The sequence below is a fragment of the Medicago sativa genome, chromosome 4 (genome assembly GCF_051527215.1).
Source record: "Medicago sativa cultivar Bolivia chromosome 4, Bolivia_mono, whole genome shotgun sequence".
Classification (NCBI taxonomy): Eukaryota; Viridiplantae; Streptophyta; class Magnoliopsida; order Fabales; family Fabaceae; genus Medicago; species Medicago sativa.
In genome coordinates, this window is record NC_140752.1 from 18,608,108 (window position 1) to 18,632,443 (window position 24,336).

Here is a 24,336-nt window from a genome sequence, read left to right on the forward strand (position 1 = left end):
AAGACTAAAGCAAAAGTGTCACAAAATGAAGGGCTGATATTTTAACACTTTTTAATTTACAACGTATAATTCAAAATGCTTAATGAAATTAGTAAGGTCAGTTTGACACTAATGAAAGCTTCTCATGTTGGGAAGATTAAGTCATAATATAAATCTTATGAAATTTGATAATAGAATATGCAATAGGTTTTGGCCTTATATTTACATTTAATTGTGCATAACATAAATTTTTTTAATAAAACTTCTTCATGTTTTTAATAATATGTCAGAAATTTTTTAATATGTCAGAAATAAGATACATTTTTTTAATAAAACTTCTTCATGTTTTACAACAACATGACCTTCTGATTCATAACATAATTTTTTCACTATGAACATCACTTGGGCTATGCAAAAATTAATTTATGTATAAAGCATACACAAGATAGAATAGTATTACACAATAATTTTATTGAATATACTTATTTATGTATCTATATTGATATGTGGCTTTTTAGAGATTAATATATGTTAGATTCTTGAATGGAAGTAAATATATGGAAACATAACATCAGTCCAAATGAAACTTTACAAAAACCACTAATGTTTAATAAATAATGATGTTTATTTAACATCATTTAAATTAGAGAAGAAGGTCTAGATATGACAGTATGAAGATAAGGATTTTATTTCTTGATCAAAATGTTAAAACAAATACCTTATTATATTTATAACTTTGTCAAACCAGAGATCAAGCATATGTGGGAGTCAACTTCACTAATAAACGGATACATCACATCAATCCCAACCTTTCACAATATAGTCCTCCTATAGCAATGAAACCTAAAGCACAAAAAATTTCAATAGACCTCCTATAATTAACACATCGCACATGTAACGCCTCTACTTGGTGGGCATGTAACGCTCGAGGCTGATGAGGGCAGAGAGTGGTCCGACTCCTGGCATGTATAAATATAAATAAATTTTAATTTGTGTATAAATATATTCGATATCAATTTTTCATAGTCAAATACAAATTAATTATAAATAAATTTGAAAAAATGTATTAAATACGTCCGGAAATTTTAAATAATAATTCTATTTGTACAATTTTGTTTCTTAAAAAATATGCTTATATATAAATATGAAGGAAGTATATGCATGCAATATTTTTTTGTATGAAATTTTGACATTAGTACATCAACATGATTAATGTTGTAGCTACCCCAACTTTTCTCTACTTTCCTCACAAAGTGAATCATTTTACAAAGTTATTTATAGTGTAGTTTATAAATTGACATATAATTTGAAGAAATAAACATTCTAGTTAAGAGGCTAAAGCGAGGGTAGAAGGTAGTGAATTATATAGGAGGTTGACTTCATCTTAGTTTCTAAAACAAATTAAAATTAGAAAAGTATTTTCATACAAAAGACATGAGAAAGATGAATCCTTAAAGGTAAGTATTGACATAGCACTATATAATTAAATCAATATATAGTTTTGGTATTAATTTTAATGTTTAGGCATTAAACTCATTTGATAAAATGGAAAAAATCAAATTATTATTTTATTAGATTAACTGGAAGAAAAAAAATTAACAAAAATATTTTATTGTTGTGTTTTTATTACTACTAATTCACTTTTGCAGGAGTGTAATCCTTCATATTTTGATATCTTAAAGAAGTGATGTTCATCATTGACATGGTGACATGATCGTTTGTGGTGAAACACAAGAGTTTTTTTTTTTTTTGAAGAGGATAAAATGAAATATATTACCGCTGCAAAAGGTCCTCCCTAGCACAAGGAATGCCAGTGAAGAACGCCAAAAGTTACATCAGTATTTACAACGAAAAATAAAAAGTAGCACAAAATAAAAACATGAGTTAAAGTGATAAAGATATCATATATTCAACTACCCACACGTCGACAAGAAGATTGTGTATCAAACTTCTAATTTAACGATGTGAGAGATGCATCAAAGTTGTTATATGAAAGTTTTATAGATTGAATTGATAGTCCTTTATAAATTACTTTGAGTCCATAATAAATGTTTTTGAGTAATATAAAATATTAACTTAAAACTACTCACCAATTAAATATATCTTTTAAGAATATCTACCATTAAATTATGAAGCAAAAAATATCTTTTAATTTTATGAACAACAATTTTATAATGCTTATATTTCATACGACATATTATCTTAATTAGTGACATTGCAACATTTCCTACACTAAAAGCAAAATACTTTTCAAAAAATAATTAGCATGATAATGTGAAAAACTGTAGCATTTTAAATGGTGCGGAACTTGGTAGCCGAAAATCCAACTTTTTACTGCAACATTTCATGAAAATTTAGGAACTAATATGTTTTAATTAAATATTTCATTTATATTCCTATGTTTTGTTTAAAAATGTTAAAAAGTTAGGTTTGGGTCCATTAATAAGTAGATAATACTTGATAATCATATAAAACATACTTATGAAAACTTCAATCCAAGCATGAGTTGTTTGTTCTAAACAAGTATATGAGACATAAAAATTATGTGAAAATATCATTTGAAACCTTCTATTGAACTAATAATTTAGCTCTTAGTATGACATGCATTTTCACTTAGCAAAGACATAATTTTGTAGCAATGTTTTAAACTATTTAATGTTATTCAGCACTACAACCTAAATTTCATTAATAAGCATGAATGTGTTAAACAAATTATCTCAACAAACATTGCAGAATGAAAGAAGTGTTTGTTTATTATAATATTTATTCAACAATTTAACATCCTTCAAGTGCGCAAATGGAATAATAAGGAAAAAGCAAACTCATTGTATTCTCAATCTATGTAGGCTAAACAAATTTCCACTATAAATGCTCATAAAAACTCAAATATAAGCATTTCGGGTATTATGTGTGCATTGAAACTATTATATTGTAATGTTATATATAGTGTTGTAACATGTGTCACAATTAAATTTAGTAATTTAATAAATATTGATTGTATTAAAGATATGTCTAGGACATAAATTAAATGAGTGGAGAAAATAGGCTTCTTGAAAAGATATTCCAATTGGTTGAGATATTACAAGTACATGAAGAGCCGTAAGACTAAGTGCCAATAACAATGAATATAGGCATTCACTCATAGGAGTTAAGGAACATAGAAAGCCTTAGGGAAATGGACATCCACATCATATTAATATTATTCATAACACTCCCCCTTGGATATCCATGAAGGATACGCCTCATTAAAACCTTACTAAGAAAAAAACCCAATGGAAGAAAATCTCAGTGAAGAAAAAAGATTACAATATCCGATATATCTGCCTCGTTAAAATCTTACTAGGTAAACCCAATGGGACAAAACCATGGTGAAGGGAAAAAGAGTGCATCATATATTTATTTCTCCCCCTCAACCAAACAATCATCTTTGATACGATGAACACTGTCGCGTCATTTTTCGGACGGTCAAAGGTCATTTGATTGGCGTTTGACCCACTAATTTTATTTCATGACTGAACATTTAATTCTTTTCAAAAGAAAGTGGAAAAAGGTTCAAATACCACATTTCTAGGGATTAAGGGTTCGGGGGTTGGTTATATTTAGGGAAGGTGTTAAGCACCCTAAATATTCGTAGTACTCTACGAGAACCTCTTGATTTTATTTAACTTTTGTGCTATAAACTTGCTTGCTTAAAAAATGGAATTTGAAATGATAAAAGAAAAGAAAGACCTAATTTATCTACATTTTTATTGATTTGGAAGGACGCGTGTCTTTTGCCTACGCACCCGTGAAGAATCAAAACCTCGTAGTTCGGGGTAGAAATTGACGTTTGATTTGTTTTGTGTTTTTTAATAGTTTTTTGAAAAGGTTTTAAAATGTAAAGCCAAGTGGCAAATTGGAATTTGTTTGTATTTTTGATATTTGAAAGAAAAGATGACTCAAAGTAGAATTAAATTGATTGATGATTTGATTAAGAAAGAAAATAAAATGAACGATCACTTGATTTAAGATCAAGGTTTGTTTATGAAAATATTTTTGTGATTTTTTTGTTATTTGAATGTTTTTGTTATTTTGAATATTGATATGAAAATTATATAAGCAGAATGAGAAAAATAATGTTAAGCTGAAATATGAAATTATTTTAACACGGACCAGAATACTCTGGAGAACAATTATATAAGCAGAAATATTAACAGTTGATTTAAGACCAGAGCACTCTGGATTAATTTAATTAACAAGGACCAGATCGTTCTGGAGAATAATATAATATTAACAGTTAATTTACGACCAGAGCACTCAGGATTAATTTAATTAACAAGGACCAGATCGTTCTAGAGAATAATATAATATTAACAGTTGATTTAGGACCAGAGCACTCTGGATTGAGGTGTGTATTTATTGACGAAATGTAAATATGCATATGATAATAGTAGATAATAAAATGTAATGCAAAATAAAATAAAATAAAAAGCATGAGAAGAAGATAAAAGAGATTAGACGAATAAAATAAATGCATCAGCAAGCAAAAATAAGATGATAAACGGAATTGAAATGCATGAATAAAATAAAATGCGATGCAGGGAAAGGGTGCAATAAATAAACAGGGGGGTGCAGGAATAAAATGAAGAGGATTGGGCCTGACAGGAAAGAGAGGCGCGTTGGGCCTCATGGGTCTGGTTCAGACTGGTTCAAGGGTTGAACCGGTTCGACCTGGTAATATATATATATATATATATATATATATATATATATGTATGTGGTGCTGGTTTTTTTCATCATTTTAACCACAAGTTTCTCTCTCTTCTCCCTCTATGCTCTCGTCTCTCTCTATCTTCTCTTGTCACCGGAGTGGCCTCCGGCGTGGTGGCCAACCACCGCAGGTGGTGGCGCCGCCGCTAGGGCCACTCCTCTTTTATTTATTTTTTTGCTTTTCTTCTTCTATTTCACTTCCTCTACTCGTTTTCAGACTAAAAAATCACGAAAGCTAAATCAAACAACCTAGATCTAAGAATTATAATACTACCTTTTGAAAGTTTCTTTTTCGGATTTGGTTTGTATATGTTATTTGTTTGAGTCTGCTGTGTCGGTTTAGGTGCTGGCCGATTGTAGTATTGGTTGTGACTGTTGCGTGAATTCATTCTTTGTGACTATGTCTGGATCGATTTTGAAAGGTGTTTTGGATGGTTTAATGGAACTGTTTGTTTGTGTTTGGGCTTGTTGGATCGATGGTTGTATGGTTTGACGGTTCACTGTTATGTATATATGGGTTTGATGCGTGATGATGGTGTAGGCTTGTGAGTATGGAAATAATGTGTAAACTTATGTGTTTGATAGTGGCGATAGGTTTGGTTTGATGAACAAAGGGTGATGTGTTTTGATTCTGTTACTGACTTTATAGTTTTGCAGATTCTTTTTGTGCGTTGAAATGATTATGCAGGTTTCTTGTGAATTTCGGCCTGTTTGTGTGTTGGCTGGAAAAATTGTTGTGTTGGATCGAAATTTGCCTCTTTGCTGGAAATTTTTCCTCTTCTGTTGGTTGCAGGTGTGCTTGTATTTATAGATTTGATTGAGACATTATGTCTGAACAAAGGGGCGACAGAAATTGGTTTAGGGAACATGACAGCTGCTTGGTGCTGGACCTTGGATATTTTTGGACAGATTTTGGACTTAAAATAAATAATAATAATAATAATAATAATAATAATAATAATAATAATAATAATAATAATAATAAATAAACTAAAAGTAATAATAAATAAACTAAAAGTAATAATAAATAAAAATTGAGAGAAGAGGGCCCGACTCGGAACCAAATATGAGGTATTTAAAATACCTCGCTGCCGAATTTTTCGCTGAAAATTCAAAGACTGATCAGGGTTAGAGGACACGTGTCGGTGTATGAATGGAGGATCCTTAGGTCAAAAATTGGGGTATGACAGATGCCCCTATTTAAGTTTTCTTCGTCCAGAGATTTGAAGATGGAATCTTTGATTTGACGGGCCGAAGAGACTTAAATACAAAAGTGCACCAATTTTGACCTAAGATGTTATGAATGCTCGTGATGTAATTATGAATGCAGGACGACAAAGATGATTTGACTGAGACGAGAAAACACAACGGGATACCCAAATTTATTGAAGAGAGGGATCCGACTCTGCTAGGGGAGTGTAGTTTCAGTGGGGAAGGAGATTGTACGTTATCGTATTAGTTTGAAACGATAGTTTAAAGGGGACAAAACTTTTTAGTGACACCTCTCGACCAGACACACTGGGGGATGACACTTTCGAGAATTTAAAATGTGATCTCAACCTGTTCATTGGTTGGAACTGGCTGTTTGAAATGTGATGAAAGGTAAACTCAAGCGGTCCGTTGGTGGACTGGTGGCCTGAAATGAGATAGAAAGGTAAACTCAAGCGGCCTGTTGGTGGACTGGTAGCTTGAAATGAGATAAAAAGGTAATTCAAGCGGTCCGTTGGTGGGTTAGCAGCTTGATACAGGACAGGTGACAATCTCTTGACCAGACATACTGGGGATGACACCTTCGAAAGGGTTCAAGTTGTTCGTTGGTTAGAACTTGTCACTTGAGATTGATTGATTGATTAGTGACATCTCTCAACCAGACACACTGGGGATGACACTTTTGAAAAGGGTTCAAGTTGTTCATTGGTTAGAACTTGCCACTTGAAAAGATGGATTAGTGACATCTCTTGACCAGACACACTGGGGATGACGCCATTTGAAATTGAAATTGATTAGTGACACCACTTGAACAGCTAAACTGGGGATGACACTTTTGAAATTGAAATTGATTGATTTGACTCAAGTTGTCCTTTTGTCGAAACTAGCCCCTTGAAATTGATTGAAGGCAGACTCAAGCTGTCCTTTTGTCGGAAACTAGCCACTTGAAACTGATTAATTTGACTCAGGTTGTCCTTTTGTCGGAACTAGCCACTTGAAATGATGAAATGATGACCGAATTGAAAGAATATTGTTAAACCAGACTTTGGATGACTGATGTAATCAATGTATGAATGATGCGATGTATATGATGTGTACTAATATGCGAAAATGTCGATGCATGGATGTATGGATGCATGAATGTATGAATGTGACTCCTTGTATGTGATAGATGGACTCAATGAAATGAGACAGGATTGGTAGGGAGGGAAGTGGACCGACGTTGCAGTACTGCACACTCGGCAAGCTTCCTTGGGGACAAAGTAACAACAGACGTCTTCTGGGGAGAGAAACCATTAAAAATATGGAAGAAGTCGCCATTTGTAAGCCTACACAGAATGTTCTTTCATCGACACACTTTAGTCGTCGTGTTTTTCCTTTGTTATTTTCTTTGCAGTGTTTAGCCATGCTTGTTTGACAAGGTTTAACCATTATTGAGGACAATGTTGAGGCATGCTTCTTTTACTCTCGAGTCCCAAAATGTGCTTGTTTGTTTATGCTTTTAAAAAGACATGAAAAAAAAAGTGTTATGAATTTTGCTTCAAAATATCATCATCAAAAAATATAAAGATTTTGGAAAATAGAACAAATGAGAATTTCAAGTAAAAGGGGCAAAGGCTCAAATTTTATTATTTGAATGGTGGCCTGCCAATGGCGCGACTCCATAGATTTACCAAGTTTGAAAAAATGGTAATTTGAAATGGAGAGGTATATTGAACTTCATAACCCTATCCTCCCTAACAACTTTGAATTCCACTGCTTTTTGATGCTTCGGATTGGAGATTCTTTGATAGCAGGTATGCCCCAAGTGGATGTGCCTGACTGAACGCAGTTACTTTGTCTTTTTCTTTTAATCCTTCATTTTTGCATAGACCGCCCTTTTGGGTTATGATGATTTCTGTTTAAATGTCTCTAATTTTTGCCTGGACCGCCCTTTCGGGTTTTCAGCCCACCGAGACGCTCATTTTTGCCTAAGCCGCCCTTTTCGGGTTTTCGACTTATCGAGCTGTTCTTATAATTTTTAGACAAAGTATTTCTTGACTGCATCTGTGTTTATAGGACGTGGAAGTTCTTCACCATCCATGGTTTGAAGAGTCATGGCACCGCCTGAGAAGGTTCTCTTGACAACATACGGGCCTTCATAGTTAGGCGTCCACTTGCCCCTGGAGTCTGGTTGGAAAGTTAGGATCTTTTTGAGCACAAGATCCCCTTCTTTGAATTCACGGGGACGAACTTTCTTGTCAAAAGCCTGTTTCATCCTCTTCTGATATAGTTGTCCATGACACAAGGCAGTCATGCGCTTCTCTTCAATCAGATTCAACTGGTCATATCTACTTTGAACCCATTCAGCCTCTGACAATTCAGCCTCCATTAAAACTCTCATCGAAGGAATCTCAACTTCTACGGGAAGTACCGCCTCCATGCCATATACCAAAGAGAAAGGGGTTGCCCCCGTTGATGTGCGTACCGAAGTACGATATCCGTGTAATGCGAATGGAAGCATCTCATGCCAATCTTTGTAAGTCACTACCATCTTCTGGACGATCTTCTTTATGTTCTTATTTGCGGCTTCGACAGCACCATTCATCTGAGTTCTGTAAGGCGAAGAATTACGATGCTCGATCTTGAAATCATCACATAGCTCTTTCATCATCTTGTTGTTCAGATTCGTCCCGTTGTCCGTAATGATCCGGTTAGGGACACCGTAGCGGCAGATAATTTGATTCTTGATAAACCTGACCACCACTTGCTTGGTCACATTAGCATAGGATGCGGCTTCAACCCACTTGGTGAAATAGTCAACAGCCACTAGAATGAAGCGGTGCCCATTTGAAGCTTTGGGTTCAATCCTTCCAATCATGTCAATGCCCCACATAGAGAACGGCCACGGAGAGGAAAGAACATTGAGTGCAGTTGGCGGCACATGAATCTTATCGGCATAGATCTGACACTTGTGACATTTTCTGGCGTGCTTATAACAATCAGCTTCCATTGTCATCCAGTAATAGCCTGCTCTTAATATCTTTTTAGCCATTGTATGTCCACTAGAATGAGTTCCGAAGGATCCTTCGCGTATTTCATGCATCAATAGATCCACTTCGTGCTTGTCTACACATCTGAGTAACATCATGTCAAAGTTTCTTTTATACAAAATGTCCCTGTTCAGGAAGTAATTGCCTGACAATCTTCTTAGAGTCTTCTTGTCTTTATTGGATGCTCCGAGTGGATACTCTTGACTTTGAAGAAAACACTTGATGTCATGGAACCATGGCTTGTCATCAGCAACTTCTTCAGTAGTGAATACACGAGCATGCCTCTCGAGACGTCTGATATGGATCAATGGCACTTCATTCCAACGATTTACTTGGTACATTGAAGACAAAGTAGCTAGAGCATCTGCCATTTGGTTCTCATCACGAGGTATGTGGTACAACTCAACTTTGTTGAAGAAGGTCAGTAATCGTCTTGCATAGTCTTTGTAGGGGATCAAGCCGGGGTGGCGAGTTTCCCATTCTCCTTTGATTTGATTGATTACGAGAGCTGAGTCACCGTAAATGTCGAGGTTCTTGATTCTCAGATCGATGGCTTCTTTGATACCCATAATACATGCTTCGTACTCTGCCATGTTGTTTGTACAGTCGAACGTTAGCCTGGCAGTGAAGGGGATGTGTGCACCCTTAGGAGTAATGATGATTGCCCCAATTCCGCTACCATAAGCATTAACAGCTCCGTCGAATATCAGACCCCATCTTGATTAAGGATCTGGACCTTCTTCGAGAAGTGGTTCATCACAATCCTTCATTTTCAAATACATAATCTCTTCATCGGGAAAGTCGAACTTGATTGGCTGATAATCTTCAATCGGTTGGTGAGCCAAGTGATCTGCAAGGATGCTACCTTTGATTGCCTTTTGAGAGTGGTACTCAATATCGTATTCAGATAATAACATCTTCCACCGGGCAATCCTTCCTGTCAAGGCGGGCTTCTCGAAGATGTACTTGATCGGATCCATTTTAGATATCAACCAAGTAGTATGACTAATCATATAGTGACGGAGGCGTTTGGCAGCCCAGGCTAGAGCACAACAAGTCTTCTCAAGCATGGAATATCGAGATTCGCAATCAGTAAACTTCTTGCTCAAATAATAGATGGCGTGCTCCTTTCTTCCGGTTTCATCTTGTTGTCCAAGCACACAACCCATGGAATCTTCTAACACAGTTAGGTACATAATCAGTGGTCTTCCTTCAACTGGAGGGATGAGAATCGGAGGTTCTAGCAAGTATTCTTTGATGTTGTCAAAGGCTTTCTGGCAATCTTCTGTCCATACAATACTTTGTTCTTTGTGGAGTAGCTTGAATATTGGTCCACATGTTGCAGTCATGTGAGAAATGAACCTAGAAATGTAGTTTAGTCGTCCGAGAAACCCTCTTACTTGCTTTTCCGTTTGTGGAGCGGGCATCTCTCTGATAGCTCTGACTTTGTCGGGATCGACTTCAATACCTTTATGACTGACAATGAAACCCAAAAGCTTTCCGGATCTGACACCAAAGGTGAACTTGTTAGGATTCAGACGAAGTTGATACTTCCTCAGTCGTTGGAACATCTTCAGCAAATACTCGACATGTTCCTCTTCAGTAATCGACTTGATGATCATATCATCCACATAAACCTCAATTTCTTCGTGCATCATGTCGTGGAATAGAGTAGTCATATCTCCTTGATAGGTAGCACCTGCATTGATCAAGCCGAACGGCATGACTCTGTAACAGAAAGTGCCCCAAGGTGTAATGAAAGATGTTTTCTCTCTGTCTTCTGGTGCCATCTTGATCTGATTGTAACCGGAGAAACCATCCATGAAGGAGAAAACCTTGGACTTTGCAGTACTGTCAACCAGTACATCAATATGAGGCAATGGGAAATCATCTTTGGGACTAGCTTTTTTTAAGTCACGGTAATCAACACACATTCTGACTTTACCATCCTTCTTTGGAACAGGCACTATGTTGGCAAGCCACTGAGGGTATTCTGATGTAACAAGGAAACCTGTATCAATCTGTTTCTGTACTTCCTCTTTAATCTTGAGGGCCATATCAGGGCGGGATCTTCTTAACTTCTGCTTAACCGGCGGGCATTCCGGCTTCAAAGGTAAATGGTGCACCACAATATCAGTATCTAGACCCGGCATATCTCGGTACGACCAAGCAAACACATCAACATATTCTTTGAGAAGTCATATCACTCGTTTCTTGACACTTGTTTCAAGTGATGCCCCAATCTTGATCTCTTTCTTGTCCTCTTCGGTACCCAAGTTGATTACCTCTGTGGCTTCCCCATAAGGTTGAATGGTCTTTTTTTCTCATTCAAGCAACCGAGAGATCTCGTCGGGAATCTCTTCATTCTCTTCTTCTTCCGCCTCGTACACAAAGGATTCAAAGTTGGGAGAGATCATAGGGTTATATTGTTCAACATGTTCATTGATGTTTAATCTGCACATATGATTGATGATTTTAGAAAATGAGTGAAATGCATATTTTTCGAAGGTGATTATATATTTTTTTTGGGTTTTTTGGTATTACCATTTTTTCATAAAATGCACAAAAGAAAAATAAAGCAAAAGTCGGGAACAAAACGACATTTTTATTTGATTGATGATAATTTCTTGAAACAAAAAGCCCTAGATAGATTCACTTTCACTTGGGGCGGGGCGAAAGGATTTTTTTGTTTTTTTTTTGAAAAAGCATAAAAAACAAGCAGATGCATTACTTGGACAAATGAGCAATAAAAGGAACGTCGACGGCCACCCAATTATGGCTAGTCCCTCCTTGTGTGACGAAAATAAGCGACACCTCTTCAGGATTGTCTTCAATAATAGCATTGGTCTCTGACGGGGGATGAATGAACCCGACACTGTCGAAAGCACCCTTGATAGTACTTTTGGCTGGCTAGATGACGACCCTTGTCTTGGGAACCTCTGTTGATGGAGAGAAACCGAGACCTTCTCGACGCTTGTTCTCTGGCAGGTTCAAAACTTGTCCCCAGCCTGCGGAGTCACCCTCTTGAACAACCCTTTGCGCATCCTTGAAGGAAGAGATGGATGCCCCAGGCTTCTTTGTCCTCTGATCTTCTATGGTTAGCCCTTGGAATGACGTTCCATCTGTAGTATCAGCGCCAATAAAAGAGAAAGACGACAAATGGCTCACTAGCAAAGCCTCCTCTCCTCTAACAGTCACTAGTTTCCCGTTCTTCACAAACTTTAGCCTCTGATGCAGCGTAGATGTTACTGCCCCAGCCGCATGAATCCAAGGCCGACCCAGTAGGCAACTGTATGCAGCCTGAATATCCATCACTTGGAAAGTAATCTGGAACACTTCTGGCCCAATTGTAACAGGCAAGTCTACTTCTCCTCGAACCGTCTTCTTCGAACCATCGAAAGCTTTTACCATCACCGAGCTTAGTCTCAGAGGTGTACCCTGGAGGAGAGTCGATCAAACGTTGTTTTGGACATCACATTCAGTGATGAGCCAGTGTCTATCAGCACATTTGTCAAAGCATCAACCCCACAATTCACGGATATATGCAGTGCCAAGCTATGATTCTTTCCTTGTTCTGGGAGCTCTTCGTCGTTGAAACTCAAATTGTGACATGCAGTGATATTCCCCACTTTCCCGCTGAACTGATCAATAGACACATCGTAATCCACAAAAGCTTGTTCTAACACTCTCATCAAAGCACCTCTATGAGCTTCAGAATTTAGCAATAAAGACAACCCCGTGGATTTAGGAGGCACACTTTGCAGACATCGTGATCATGTTCAAAGAGGTTTGCTTCGCATAACTTGGCATGTAGTGGGACCAAAGGTGTTCGGATGTGTTAAACGTCCAGAATGAGGTCAGTCTTTTGGCAATCTTCGACCATGTTGACTGCTGCAGCACCATGATTTGGCAATGGATTGTTTTGAACATTTGGCGCTGAGTCTGTAAAGGTTAATCTTTTGTCATTGATCAGCCTCTGGACCGCGTTCTTAAAGCCATAGCAGTTTTCAATATTATGTCCTCGGCCCCCCTGATGAATAGTACAAGTTTGGTCAAGTCTATACCATGTTGGTAGTTTTTCTGGTACTGGGGAAGGTGCTCTGGTTTGGACCAAATTCTTTCTGAGTAAACCTGGAAGTAACTCTGCATAGGTGATGGGGATCGGGTCAATTTGCAATCTTTGTCGAGGTTGTTGTTGTTGGTAGGGTTGTGGGAGATTTTGTTGATATGGTTGTTGTTGATATGGACGTTGTTGGTATGGTTGTTGGGGATATTGTTGAGGGTATTGTTGTTGGGGATATTGTGGGAATTGAGGCTGGCTATTTGGTGGTTGAATAGTATTGGCAGTAGGTGTGATGGCAGCAACATGTTGATATGCCGGATAGTGTTGTCGGGTTCTCTCGTTGGTCACCATATCGACTTCCTGTTCATTCCTCCTTGGGAAATTGTTACCATATTTCTTCGTACCATTAGTAGACGCACCATCTTTCACTATTCGTCCTTCTCGGACACCTTCCTCTACACTTACACCCACACCGACCATCTCCGCGAAGCTCCTGGATGCGTTCCCTACCATTTTTCCGTAGTAGAATGGACTGAGAGTTCTCAAGAATAACTTGGTCATCTCTTTTTCTTCCAACTGTGGGCTAACCTGTGCGGCAATATTCCTCCATCGATGAGCGTACTCCTTAAATGTTTCTCTATCCTTTTGAGTTTCAACCTGGAGGTCACCTCGATCTGGCGCCATGTCTACATTGTAATCATATTGTTGCACAAAGGCGTCACATAAATCCTGGAAACTTTGGATGGTTGTTTTGTCCAGGTTCATGTACCACTTCGAAGCGGGGTTAGCCAAACTTTCTTGGAAAAAGTAGATGAGGAACTTATCATCTTTAGCATACGCAGACATTTACCTTACGTACATCGTCAGGTGGTCCTTCGGGCAGGAGTCTCCCTTATACTTTTCAAAGTCAGGTACCTTGAATTTATGGGGTATCTGGACATCCGGTACCAAACAGAGGTCGTAAGCAGATCTCCTGTAAGCTTCTTTTCCCTTTAGGGCTCTCATTTCCCGATGCATCTCTTCATATTTTCTTGTAAGTCTTCAACCCTGTCATGCCCCCCCCCCCCACACTCTCGGAATAGAAGATGGGTTCTTCTTCTTGTGGTGTAGTATGAACAGCGGGTGCTGAATAAGTTACAGCAGTGGGAGGAACCATAGTAACTTGCTGAGGACCATGAACTGCATGTTGAAAAGTGGGCATTTGTACTTCACAGGCAATGGGGCGGAGGATTTCGTCAGCAGTCAGAGGTTGAAACCATGGTGTGGAACGTTGTGGAGCAGAGTATGTTGGAGTTTCAACACATACCGTCCAATCCGGGATAGCAGAGGTAGTAGCTTCGGCTTCGGTCCTGATAGGAGGAGGAGGTGGTGGAGTCTGTGCTACTGCCAACAGTTTTACCAGATTGGTTAATTCTTCCATCTTTGTTTTCATGTCAGCCAACTCATCCAATTTGGTGTTCATGGCTGTTACCTCTTCACGGAGTGCTAGATTCTCTTGCTCGAGAAGATCCATCTTTCTCTTTACGGTTGCTCGAGTGTAATGAGTACGCGTAGACTGGTGGAGAATACGTCGGGCCACTTTTGTAACGAGCTTACCTTTATGGAAAAGAAAAATTTGTGTGAGACTTTGAATTTTGAGACTATGAAATGCAAAATGATGCATGATATGTTTATACAAAAATAGACATGATTTTTTTTTATTTATCGAAGGACTTATAAAAGTAATTTTGGTAAACGTCATAATTGAAAATTTTATTGAATAGTTAAAGTATTACGAGATAATTCCCTTTCTAAACACAAAGCCAAGGGATAGACTTACAAATTGAAACAAGATAATTCCCTTTTTAACAAAACTGAGCCAAGGGATAGACTTCAAAGTATATAACAGAAAGCATAAAAAGATAAAACAACTGGGAAACTCTTGAGCTCCTGAAGCAGACTACCCCCCAAAGTCTGGGTGTGCCCCTGCGAAGAAATCCATGCATTCTTTCTTGCTGATAAATTGTGCAAGCCTCGCACTTTGAGCTTGAATATGAGCGTTTTTCTCGATCAATTGTCGCTCTTTGTTGAGGAGCTCATGCTTGGTCTGTAGTATTTCCACATCTTTATCCCCCACTATGGACATAGCTCCCTCGTACTTCCTTTTCCAGACTGCACACACACGGTTTAAATCAGCCACTTTCTTCTGGTACTTTTCTTGGGTACAAAAGGGTAGGGGTGAATGTATCGTTGGAGTGGTTGAGGATAGGCACCTCGGTAGAGTGTAGGGCATCCTATTCTGAACGGCTTTGGCAATGACCCATTGAGTGTAGGTTTCATAAGTGAGGTCCAATTTATCCCCCAATTGATTGTTGTTTTTCTTATGGATGGTATGCCAAGCTTTCACAAATTGTTCTCTCATGCCTTTGATGTCGGCATGCTTGTGATAGAATATGCTTCCGATCTCAATGTTGAGAGGTTTTTCTTTAAGGGGATACCCGAACTGGCGCCTAACAAGGATAGGGTTATAACTAATTCCTCCATGAATACCGAGGAGGGGTACATTACTGAATTCCCCACATTTGTCAATGATGGTTCCAGTGTCGTAAGCCGGGTTATACCAAACTACATTATCTGGGGCAAGGGACATGATTTTTTTTGAGTATGGATCTTTGTCTTTGGAGAGGTAGAATTGGGGTAAGTGTAAAACGTACCACTTATATAGTAAAGGTGCACAGCAAAGGATGGTTCCATCACCTTTCTTTGTCCTATGATGGATGGAGTGGTAAGTATTAGCAAGGAGGGTAGGGACCGGGTTATTGGTGAGGAAAATTTGGATGGCATTAGTATCGACAAAACCACTAATGTTGGGAAAAAGCACAAGGCCATAGATGAGCAGGGTTAGGATAGACTTGAAAGCGAGGGTATTTTTTGAGGCGGCGAAGATGTTGGCTTTGTTGATTAGGAATTTGGAAGTTAACCCCAGGATTTGCTCTTTCCCTTTGGTAGTGAGGTTATCAGTTATGTCGGATATCTTGAGATGAAGGGCAGTTGCGATGACTGATGCCCTGGGGTCCTCCTCGAGACCACTAAAAGGTACTCTATCAAGTATGGGTAGACCAATCAAATAGGAATACTCTTCAAGGGTGGGGACAAGCTGGTAGTCCGGGAAGGTGAAGCGGTGGAGGCGAGGATTGTAGAATTGGACCAAAGTCTTGAGGATCCCTTCGTCGAACTTTGCATTGAGAATCTTGAGCAACTTCCCACGGCGAGACTGAAAACCCGTCGGATCAGTAATGACATTTCCTAAACTCCTCAAACTTTCCAAATTTTGGCTTTGGAAGCTATACCTCTTAATACTTCTAGTAGCCATATCTACAATGTTTACAACAAAAACTTGTTTAAGTCCTTCGATATTTTTTTTTATGAGAAAAAGAGTTTGTTTATGAATGAATGCATGTATGCATGATTATGCAACACAAACGGTGAAAACATGGCGACGTTTAAGGTCCATGATGATGGAGTCAAGGGCGTGTATGCCATTTGGTAAGGACTATGGTTTTCATTTGCACATGTAACAAGGTTCTACCAAGTTCCCAAATTGCAACCCCCTTGTGAATATATTGGTGTATAGGAATGCTCCTAGTCCAATAACATCCATAAGGTAGTCTAGTTTGAGTGTAGTATCGTGTATCAACTAAAGACAAGAATGCTCTTGGTTTAGCCACCGCACTACATCCTAAAAAGACCAAGATGGGTTCAGGGTTACTAAGGTCCACGGGTTCGACGGACACTCACATTGAAAGTAATAACGTCAACACGAATGCTCATGTTAACAAGATTACTACCTTCTGTGAGGCCTCCACCGAGTAGGGTTATCACTTGTAAACATGGTCCAAGAATGCTCTTGGTATGTCACTATGATTTTACCCCATCCTATCTTATATTTCCCTCAAGTCCGGGTATATGACTTACTTTCTCACCACTCACGTTTAAGAAATGATAAAGAAGAAAAGAGAACAAATATACACGTAATTTCCATAAAAATTTAAGCAAGTTTATCGCACAAATTTTAAATAATGCCAAGTTAGGCTTAACCCTCTTACTTTTATCCCCAGTGAAGTCGCCATTTCTGTCGCGTCATTTTTTGGACGGTCAAAGGCCATTTGATTGGCGTTTGACCCACTAATTTTATTTCACGACTGAACATTTAATTCTTTTCAAAAGAAAGTGAAAAAAGGTTCAAATACCACATTTCTAGGGATTAAGGGTTCGGGGATTGGTTATATTTAGGGAAGGTGTTAAGCACCCTAAATATTCGTAGTACTCTACGAGAACCTCTTGATTTTATTTAGCTTTTGTGCTATAAACTTGCTTGCTTAAAAAATGGAATTTGAAATGATAAAAGAAAAGAAAGACCTAATTTATCTACATTTATATTGATTTGGAAGGACGCGTGTCCTTTGCCTACGTACCCGTGAAGGATCAAAACCTCGTAGTTCGGGGTAGAAATTGACGTTTGATTTGTTTTGTGTTTTTTAATAGTTTTTTGAAAAGGTTTTAAAATGTAAAGCCAAGTGGCAAATTGGAATTTGTTTGTATTTTTGATATTTGAAAGAAAAGATGACTCAAAGTAGAATTAAATTGATTGATGATTTGATTAAGAAAGAAAATAAAATGAACGATCACTTGATTTAAGATCAAGGTTTGTTTATGAAAATATTTTTGTGATTTTTTTGTTATTTGAATGTTTTTGTTATTTTGAATATTGATATGAAAATTATATAAGCAGAATGAGAAAAATAATGTTAAGCTGAAATATGAAATTATTTTAACACGGACCAAAATACTCTGGATAACAATTATATAAGCAGAAATATTAACAGTTGATTTAGGACCAGAGCACTCTGGATTAATTTAATTAACAAGGACCAGATCGTTCTGGAGAATAATATAATATTAACAGTTAATTTAGGACCAGAGCACTCTGGATTAATTTAATTAACAAGGACCAGATCGTTTTGGAGAATAATATAATATTAACAGTTGATTTAGGACCAGAGCACTCTGGATTGAGGTGTGTATTTAATGACGAAATGTAAATATGCATATGATAATAGTAGATAATAAAATGTAATGCAAAAAAAAAATGCATGAGAAGAAGATAAAAGAGATTAGACGAATAAAATAAATGCATGAGCAAGCAAAAATAAGACGATAAACGGAATTGAAATGCATGAATAAAATAAAATGCGATGCAGGGAAAGGGTGCAATAAATAAACAGGGGGTGCAGGAATAAAATGAAGAGGATTGGGCCTGACAGGAAAGAGAGGCGCGTTGGGCCTCATGGGTCTGGTTCAGACCGGTTCAAGGGTTGAACCGGTTCGGCCTGGTAATATATATATGTGGTGCTAGTTTTTTTCATCATTTTAACCACAAGTTTATCTCTCTTCTCCCTCTATGCTCTCGTCTCTCTCTATCTTCTCTTGTCACCGGAGTGGCCTCCGGCGAGGTGGCCAACCACCGCAGGTGGTGGCGCCGCCGCTAGGGCCACTCCTCTTTTATTTTTTTTTGCTTTTCTTCTTCTATTTCACTTCCTCTACTCGTTTTCAGACTAAAAAATCACGAAAGCTAAATCAAACAACCTAGATCTAAGAATTATAATACTACCTTTTGAAAGTTTCTTTTTCGAATTTGGTTTGTATATGTTATTTGTTTGAGTCTGCTGTGTCGGTTTAGGTGCTGGCCGATTGTAGTATTGGTTGTGACTGTTGTGTGAATTGATTCTTTGTGACTATGTCTGGATCGATTTTGAAAGGTGTTTTGGATGGTTTAATGGAACTGTTTGTTTGTGTTTGGGCTTGTTGGATCGATGGTTGTATGGTTTGACGGTTCACTGTTATGTATATATGGGTTTGATGCGTGATGATGGTGTAGGCTTGTGAGTATGGAAATAATGTGTAAACTTATGTGTCTGATAGTGGCGATAGGTTTGGTTTGATGAACAGAGGGTGATGTGTTTTGATTCTGTTACTGACTTTATAGTTTTGCAGATTCTTTTTGTGCGTTGAAATGATTATGCAGGTTTCTTGTGAATTTCGGCCTGTTTGTGTGTTGGCTGGAAAAATTGTTGTGTTGGATCGAAATTTGCCGCTTTGCTGGAAATTTTTCCTCTTCTGTTGGTTGCAGGTGTGCTTGTATTTATAGATTTGATTGCAACATTATGTCTGAACAAGGGGGCGACAGAAATTGGTTTAGGGAACATGACAGCTGCTTGGGGCTGGACCTTGGATATTTTTGGACAGATTTTGGACTTAAAATAAATAATAATAATAATAATAATAATAATAATAATAATAATAATAATAATAATAAATAAACTAAAAGTAATAATAAATAAAAATTGAGAGAAGAGGGCCCGACTCGGAACCAAATATGAGGTATTTTAAAATACCTCTCTGCCGAATTTTTCGCTGAAAAGTCAAAGACTGATCAGGGTTAGAGGACACGTGTCGGTGTATGAATGGAGGATCCTTAGGTCAAAAATTGGGGTATGACAAACACCAATATTTTGTACCAGTTGCTCAAACATTTTACTTGGGAGTTACTTTGTACCATTCTTCTGAAGATCATATGAGAAAAAAATATGCTTTTGTTCTATCGCCCGTAATATATCATCCTTTATACTATGCAATGCTCATGATATTATATTCATAAATGATTGTTGTGTTTCTTCTTCTCGAAGACAAACCAAAAGTTTCTTCTATGTGTTCGGTAATAGACCTCAATCAAACCTAATTAATGTTGAGGATTAGACAATTAATAATCTGCATATCTAAAATAACAAATAATATATATCTATACTATATCTATACCTATTAATACCTACTAGCACCTACACGTCTGTCCGCTTTTTCTGTTGCGCTAACGTATATAACTCATAAACAATATGTTTTGTTTAATGTTTGTTTACTTTTTCTTGATATATCCTGGACAAAATTATTAGAACTAAAAGAAAGATCATAAATGTACTTGATATAAAAAATTGAATTTGGTAAAAAACCGTAAAGATGATACATGTCTAGTGTCGAACATAGTAGAAATACACTATTATTTTAAAGGACATTGTAATGATACACTATTGAATATGATTAATCAACACTAAAAATATAGTGATTGATCAACACTTTCAATATTTTTCAGTGATGTTAATCATACTTTTGGCATTTTACCATATTGTGTCATGATAAATTAGGTACCTAGAAAAAAAGAGATGAAGAGATGGGGAGAGAAAGGGTTTACCCTCTATCTTTATCTTCACCCTTTATTTAAATTTTTCAATTTTTTGTTTTGCGTGGTTACTACTTTAATGATCATATGAACTTACATTTTTTGAATAGAATCATTGTATGCAATTGCATATTAATGTGTTGCTGTAATTGGTGTCAGTAAAGGGTAACCAAAGAACCACAAAGAGTGAAATCATAGTCTATAATTTTTAGCCAACAAATAGATGAAGCACAAAATCAAAGGGGAAATGAAAATTAGAAAACATAGCAAGAGAAAGGAACAAACAACAAAAGAAGATAGAATGGCAAAATATAAAAATTGAACCATAAAAGTGAAGAGGACATTAGTCTCCTCTCCTCTCTGAAAGAAGAAAAAAATAACCTTGAACCATGATCATTGAATCATCTTGCATAAAATAGAATGAAAGTGACAATAATACTTGCATTTAAAACAGTTGTAGTGTAAAAAACTGAAAAAATTGATATTATGGCGAGGAAGCAATTGATTATTGTGACACCGACTTATAACCGCGCTTTTCAGTCGTATTTTTTGAATAGGTTAGGGAAGGTTTTGAGGTTGGTGTCGCCGTTGATTTTACGGTGTGGTGTATAGGCATTTGGTGTGTACAAAGAATTCAACGGATGTGAAGGATTGAGGAGTTCATCAGAGGAATAAAGCGTTGGAGCATATTGAACATCAGAAACTTGATGGAATTGTTTACTTTGCAATTGCCTTCTCACAGCTCTCATTCTTTTATATTTTCACACGGGCAGATTTTTTTCAAAGAGAAAGCCTGCAGTTATGTTTTGGTGTGTGATTAGTGGGTAAGGCAGATTTTTTCTTTAATAACTGCAAACACCGTGTGTGATTATTAGTGGGTAAGACAGTTTTTTTTAATAACTACCATCAAGTAAGGGCATTTTAGGATTAAAAAAAAGCTACACCAAAAAATAGTATTGCCTTTATTAATAGGTTAGTTCCATATGATTTTCCACTAGAATTTAGATATTATTTCATCGTAATTTGCTTTTGCATAAACTAGACTCTAACCCGTGCGATGCACGGGTTTTGTAAAATTTCGTATATAAATATCATATTGATTATACATTCAATACTATGCTATGAAACGACTACAAAAAGCAACAAAAAATTGCAAAAATTACACCAATTTAAACTATTAATAGGAGAAACAAAGAGACCGGCAAAATTACAGAAAAAAATGAAGTTTCTAATTATAAAATTATCATCTAGATCAGTCAAATCATCTACAATTTTAAAGATGCAACTTTAATATCGTATAACGTAGTAAGCGTACACCAAAAAAAATGAAAAAGAACTACTATCAATAAAGGTACCGCTAATAATAAAAAATAACTGCTATGAGAGAGGAAACCGTTAAGGTTGTTGGGGCTTTAAAAAAAATGTATTAGTCATGTATTTCAATTTTGGAAGCAACAATATTTCAACAAAAATAGAAGTGGCATAGTGGTTATAGTTGTAAAGTGTAAGCATAGGGTACTTGATTCGATTCCTTGCAAACTCTTTTTTTTCATCAAAGTTACTCAGATCCACCAAAAAAGGCGGGATTAATTAGGGCAAACTTTATCCGAACTGTTTAACATTTATATATACTAGAACCATGACTCGTGCTGACGCACGGGTCTTATTTTCATGTAGAATAAGTCATATTTATGATACATTCCAAGCCATGAATCATAGGAATAGTATAACTTTAATTTTGGTAAATAATAGAAAGTACACAACCTAGGGAAAATTGACAGACATAAATAGTTTATCTCACATATACTAACATTTTCCATTTCATCAATTAGATCTTGCACATTACGCCCGACAATCTGAGTAACAATTCTATCAAACAACACAAAAGTTGTGGAGCCTGTATCGTCCTTGACTATAACATGCAGCTTGAACCTAAAATACAAAGACCATATTAACGCTTGCAATATTAATGATTTTATAAATTCAAATTCAGTTTAAATTACTAATGTATACCTCGGAACAGCGCTCTTGCACACACTACATTTTTTACAGCAGAGCTTCCCATCTACAACTGAGACTAACGAAGCACACTGGGTACAAGAACGAAAGTACCATTCCAAACTGGTCTCAGGTTCACATATAGTTGCAAGAACAAATCCTTGACATACCTGTATTATAATGACCATCAATTAGTAATGATCATTTGGTCCACTTGTTGAACTGTCTATAATAAATTGAAACTTATTAACAAATGAGCGGCATAAATAAACCACTTCAGATGATTTCAATCAAGTTTTCAATCGTCATCCTTTTCGTCTTAAGCAAATCCTTAGACAACGACACAGTGTTATGTGTGGACATCTGGCTCACACCTTGGCTTATATCTATATCAACAGATTTCAACCTTCAATAAAAAAACAATATGATCACTCCATGATCGATATTAAAATAAGACAATAGGAATAATCACTTAAGATTAAGGCAGAAAAATACTTTGTCATGTAAGCTTCCACCTCAGGTAGCTTGCCATTCAAAATAACATTTGTGTCGTAGAAGCAATTGGTAACACCCATAACACCTGATTTAAAATAGACGTTGGCTATAAGATGTTTTATTTTTTACTGGTTGTAATAATATATCTCAATTCCTAATACAATTGTTACATAATAGATATGCATACGCATGTATTTCCGTGTCTTGCAAAACTGAGGAAGGAGTATCACAGCGGACGTACCCTCATGAGCATTAAAAAAGCTAGTCACTTTGTCAGCAAACTCAGTACAAAGAGAGACGTGAATATGACTGCTCCTGTTAACAAAAGGTATTAACATTAATAACAACGATTATAGCGTAATGTAAACATAAAATTTGAACTAATAGCAAAACAACCAAACATTACTCTATATCTTCAAGAGCTAAATCAATGACCCTGCTCTTCTTGCCATTTTTCTCTGTTTCCTTTAAAGTATCCTTTGCAATTACATGACCAATGACATCTGATGGAAGAAGGAAAATTTCCAAGTAACTATGTAGACAAAACGTGGAAATTTGACGCTGACAGGAAATAGGTAGAAATATAACAATGTTTTATAATTTAATTAAAATTAAAAATCCCTACCAATAACCTTCTCCTCCTCTGTGCAACTCAATACGTCCTTGAGTGTCATGAACTCAAACACATTCATCGAAATTTCCGGAGCGTTGATTTTGGTGAATTTTGAGTGACCCATCATTGTCAACTTGTGCTTATGACTTATAAGCTTAAAAGGGCCATCATTGAAACCAACAACAGCACTGTCAAGAACGCATGCACATCCTTTTGTCACCATTTTCTGGAATTTGGACACCAAATCTCTTCGTACAGTTGCCTGCATCCGACCACCCTAGAAAAAACGAAAAAAACAAATTAAAGCACACTTAGCAAAAATGCTTATTGCAACAATTCAGGAGCGGTTTCATAACACTTGTAAGGAGACACAAAACTAACCTTGTCATCAACCAATAGGATGTTCATGAAAGTGATGTCGTTAGGATCCTTCTTAGATGGTATACACCATACATGAGCGACACGCACTTTCATCTTGAGATCTCTTTTCCCACCAGTTACAGCCAAAAGGTTTGTGTAAGCGTTGGCCATAGCTGCAGCAGACAAAAACAATATACTATTTCTTAATCTATAGAATGTTGCAATAGAGAATTCAGAAACAGAAGTTATTACTTATAGGAAATCAGCCACAACAATCACGTGAAAAATGAGAAGCAGCCAATAAATACAGGTTTCCTGAATTTGTAATGTTGACTTTGCATAATCAATGAAAATCGAAGGTGGCAGCATCAGTGGCGCATCAGAAGGGGAATGTGGAGTGTGTTATTTCAGGAAACAGATTTCGATGCACACAATGAAAATGTGTTATAGTGGCTTACAAAATATCTCTTATGGTGGGAGAATTATTTCAAACGATAAATTAATGAAAAATTAGGTACGTTGGAAATTTCCTCAAGAAATATGTTAGGATTAAATATGTTGAGTTAAA

The 24,336-nt window shown here is 36.7% G+C and overlaps 3 protein-coding genes across 3 annotated transcripts; all 3 read right to left on the minus strand.

The window, feature by feature from the left end:
• Positions 1 to 12,807: 12,807 nt before the first annotated feature.
• Positions 12,808 to 14,033, minus strand: LOC146926930 (uncharacterized). The gene has a single exon (XM_085706994.1). It carries the CDS (start codon positions 13,876 to 13,878, stop codon positions 12,808 to 12,810), a length of 1,071 nt encoding a protein of 356 aa, XP_085563120.1. The 5' UTR covers positions 13,879 to 14,033.
• Positions 14,034 to 14,971: 938 nt separating this feature from the next.
• Positions 14,972 to 16,384, minus strand: LOC146926931 (uncharacterized). Its single transcript, XM_085706995.1, has one exon. The coding sequence runs from the start codon at positions 16,382 to 16,384 to the stop codon at positions 14,972 to 14,974; it is 1,413 nt and encodes a 470-aa protein (XP_085563121.1).
• A 6,192-nt stretch (positions 16,385 to 22,576) lies between these two features.
• On the minus strand, positions 22,577 to 23,939 carry LOC146926932 (uncharacterized). The gene is made up of 6 exons (XM_085706996.1): positions 23,790 to 23,939; positions 23,421 to 23,685; positions 23,202 to 23,298; positions 23,037 to 23,110; positions 22,796 to 22,880; positions 22,577 to 22,706 (listed from the first exon to the last, which is right to left on the minus strand). The coding sequence occupies exons 1-6, from the start codon at positions 23,937 to 23,939 to the stop codon at positions 22,577 to 22,579; spliced, it is 801 nt and encodes a 266-aa protein (XP_085563122.1).
• Between the last annotated feature and the right edge of the window lie 397 nt (positions 23,940 to 24,336).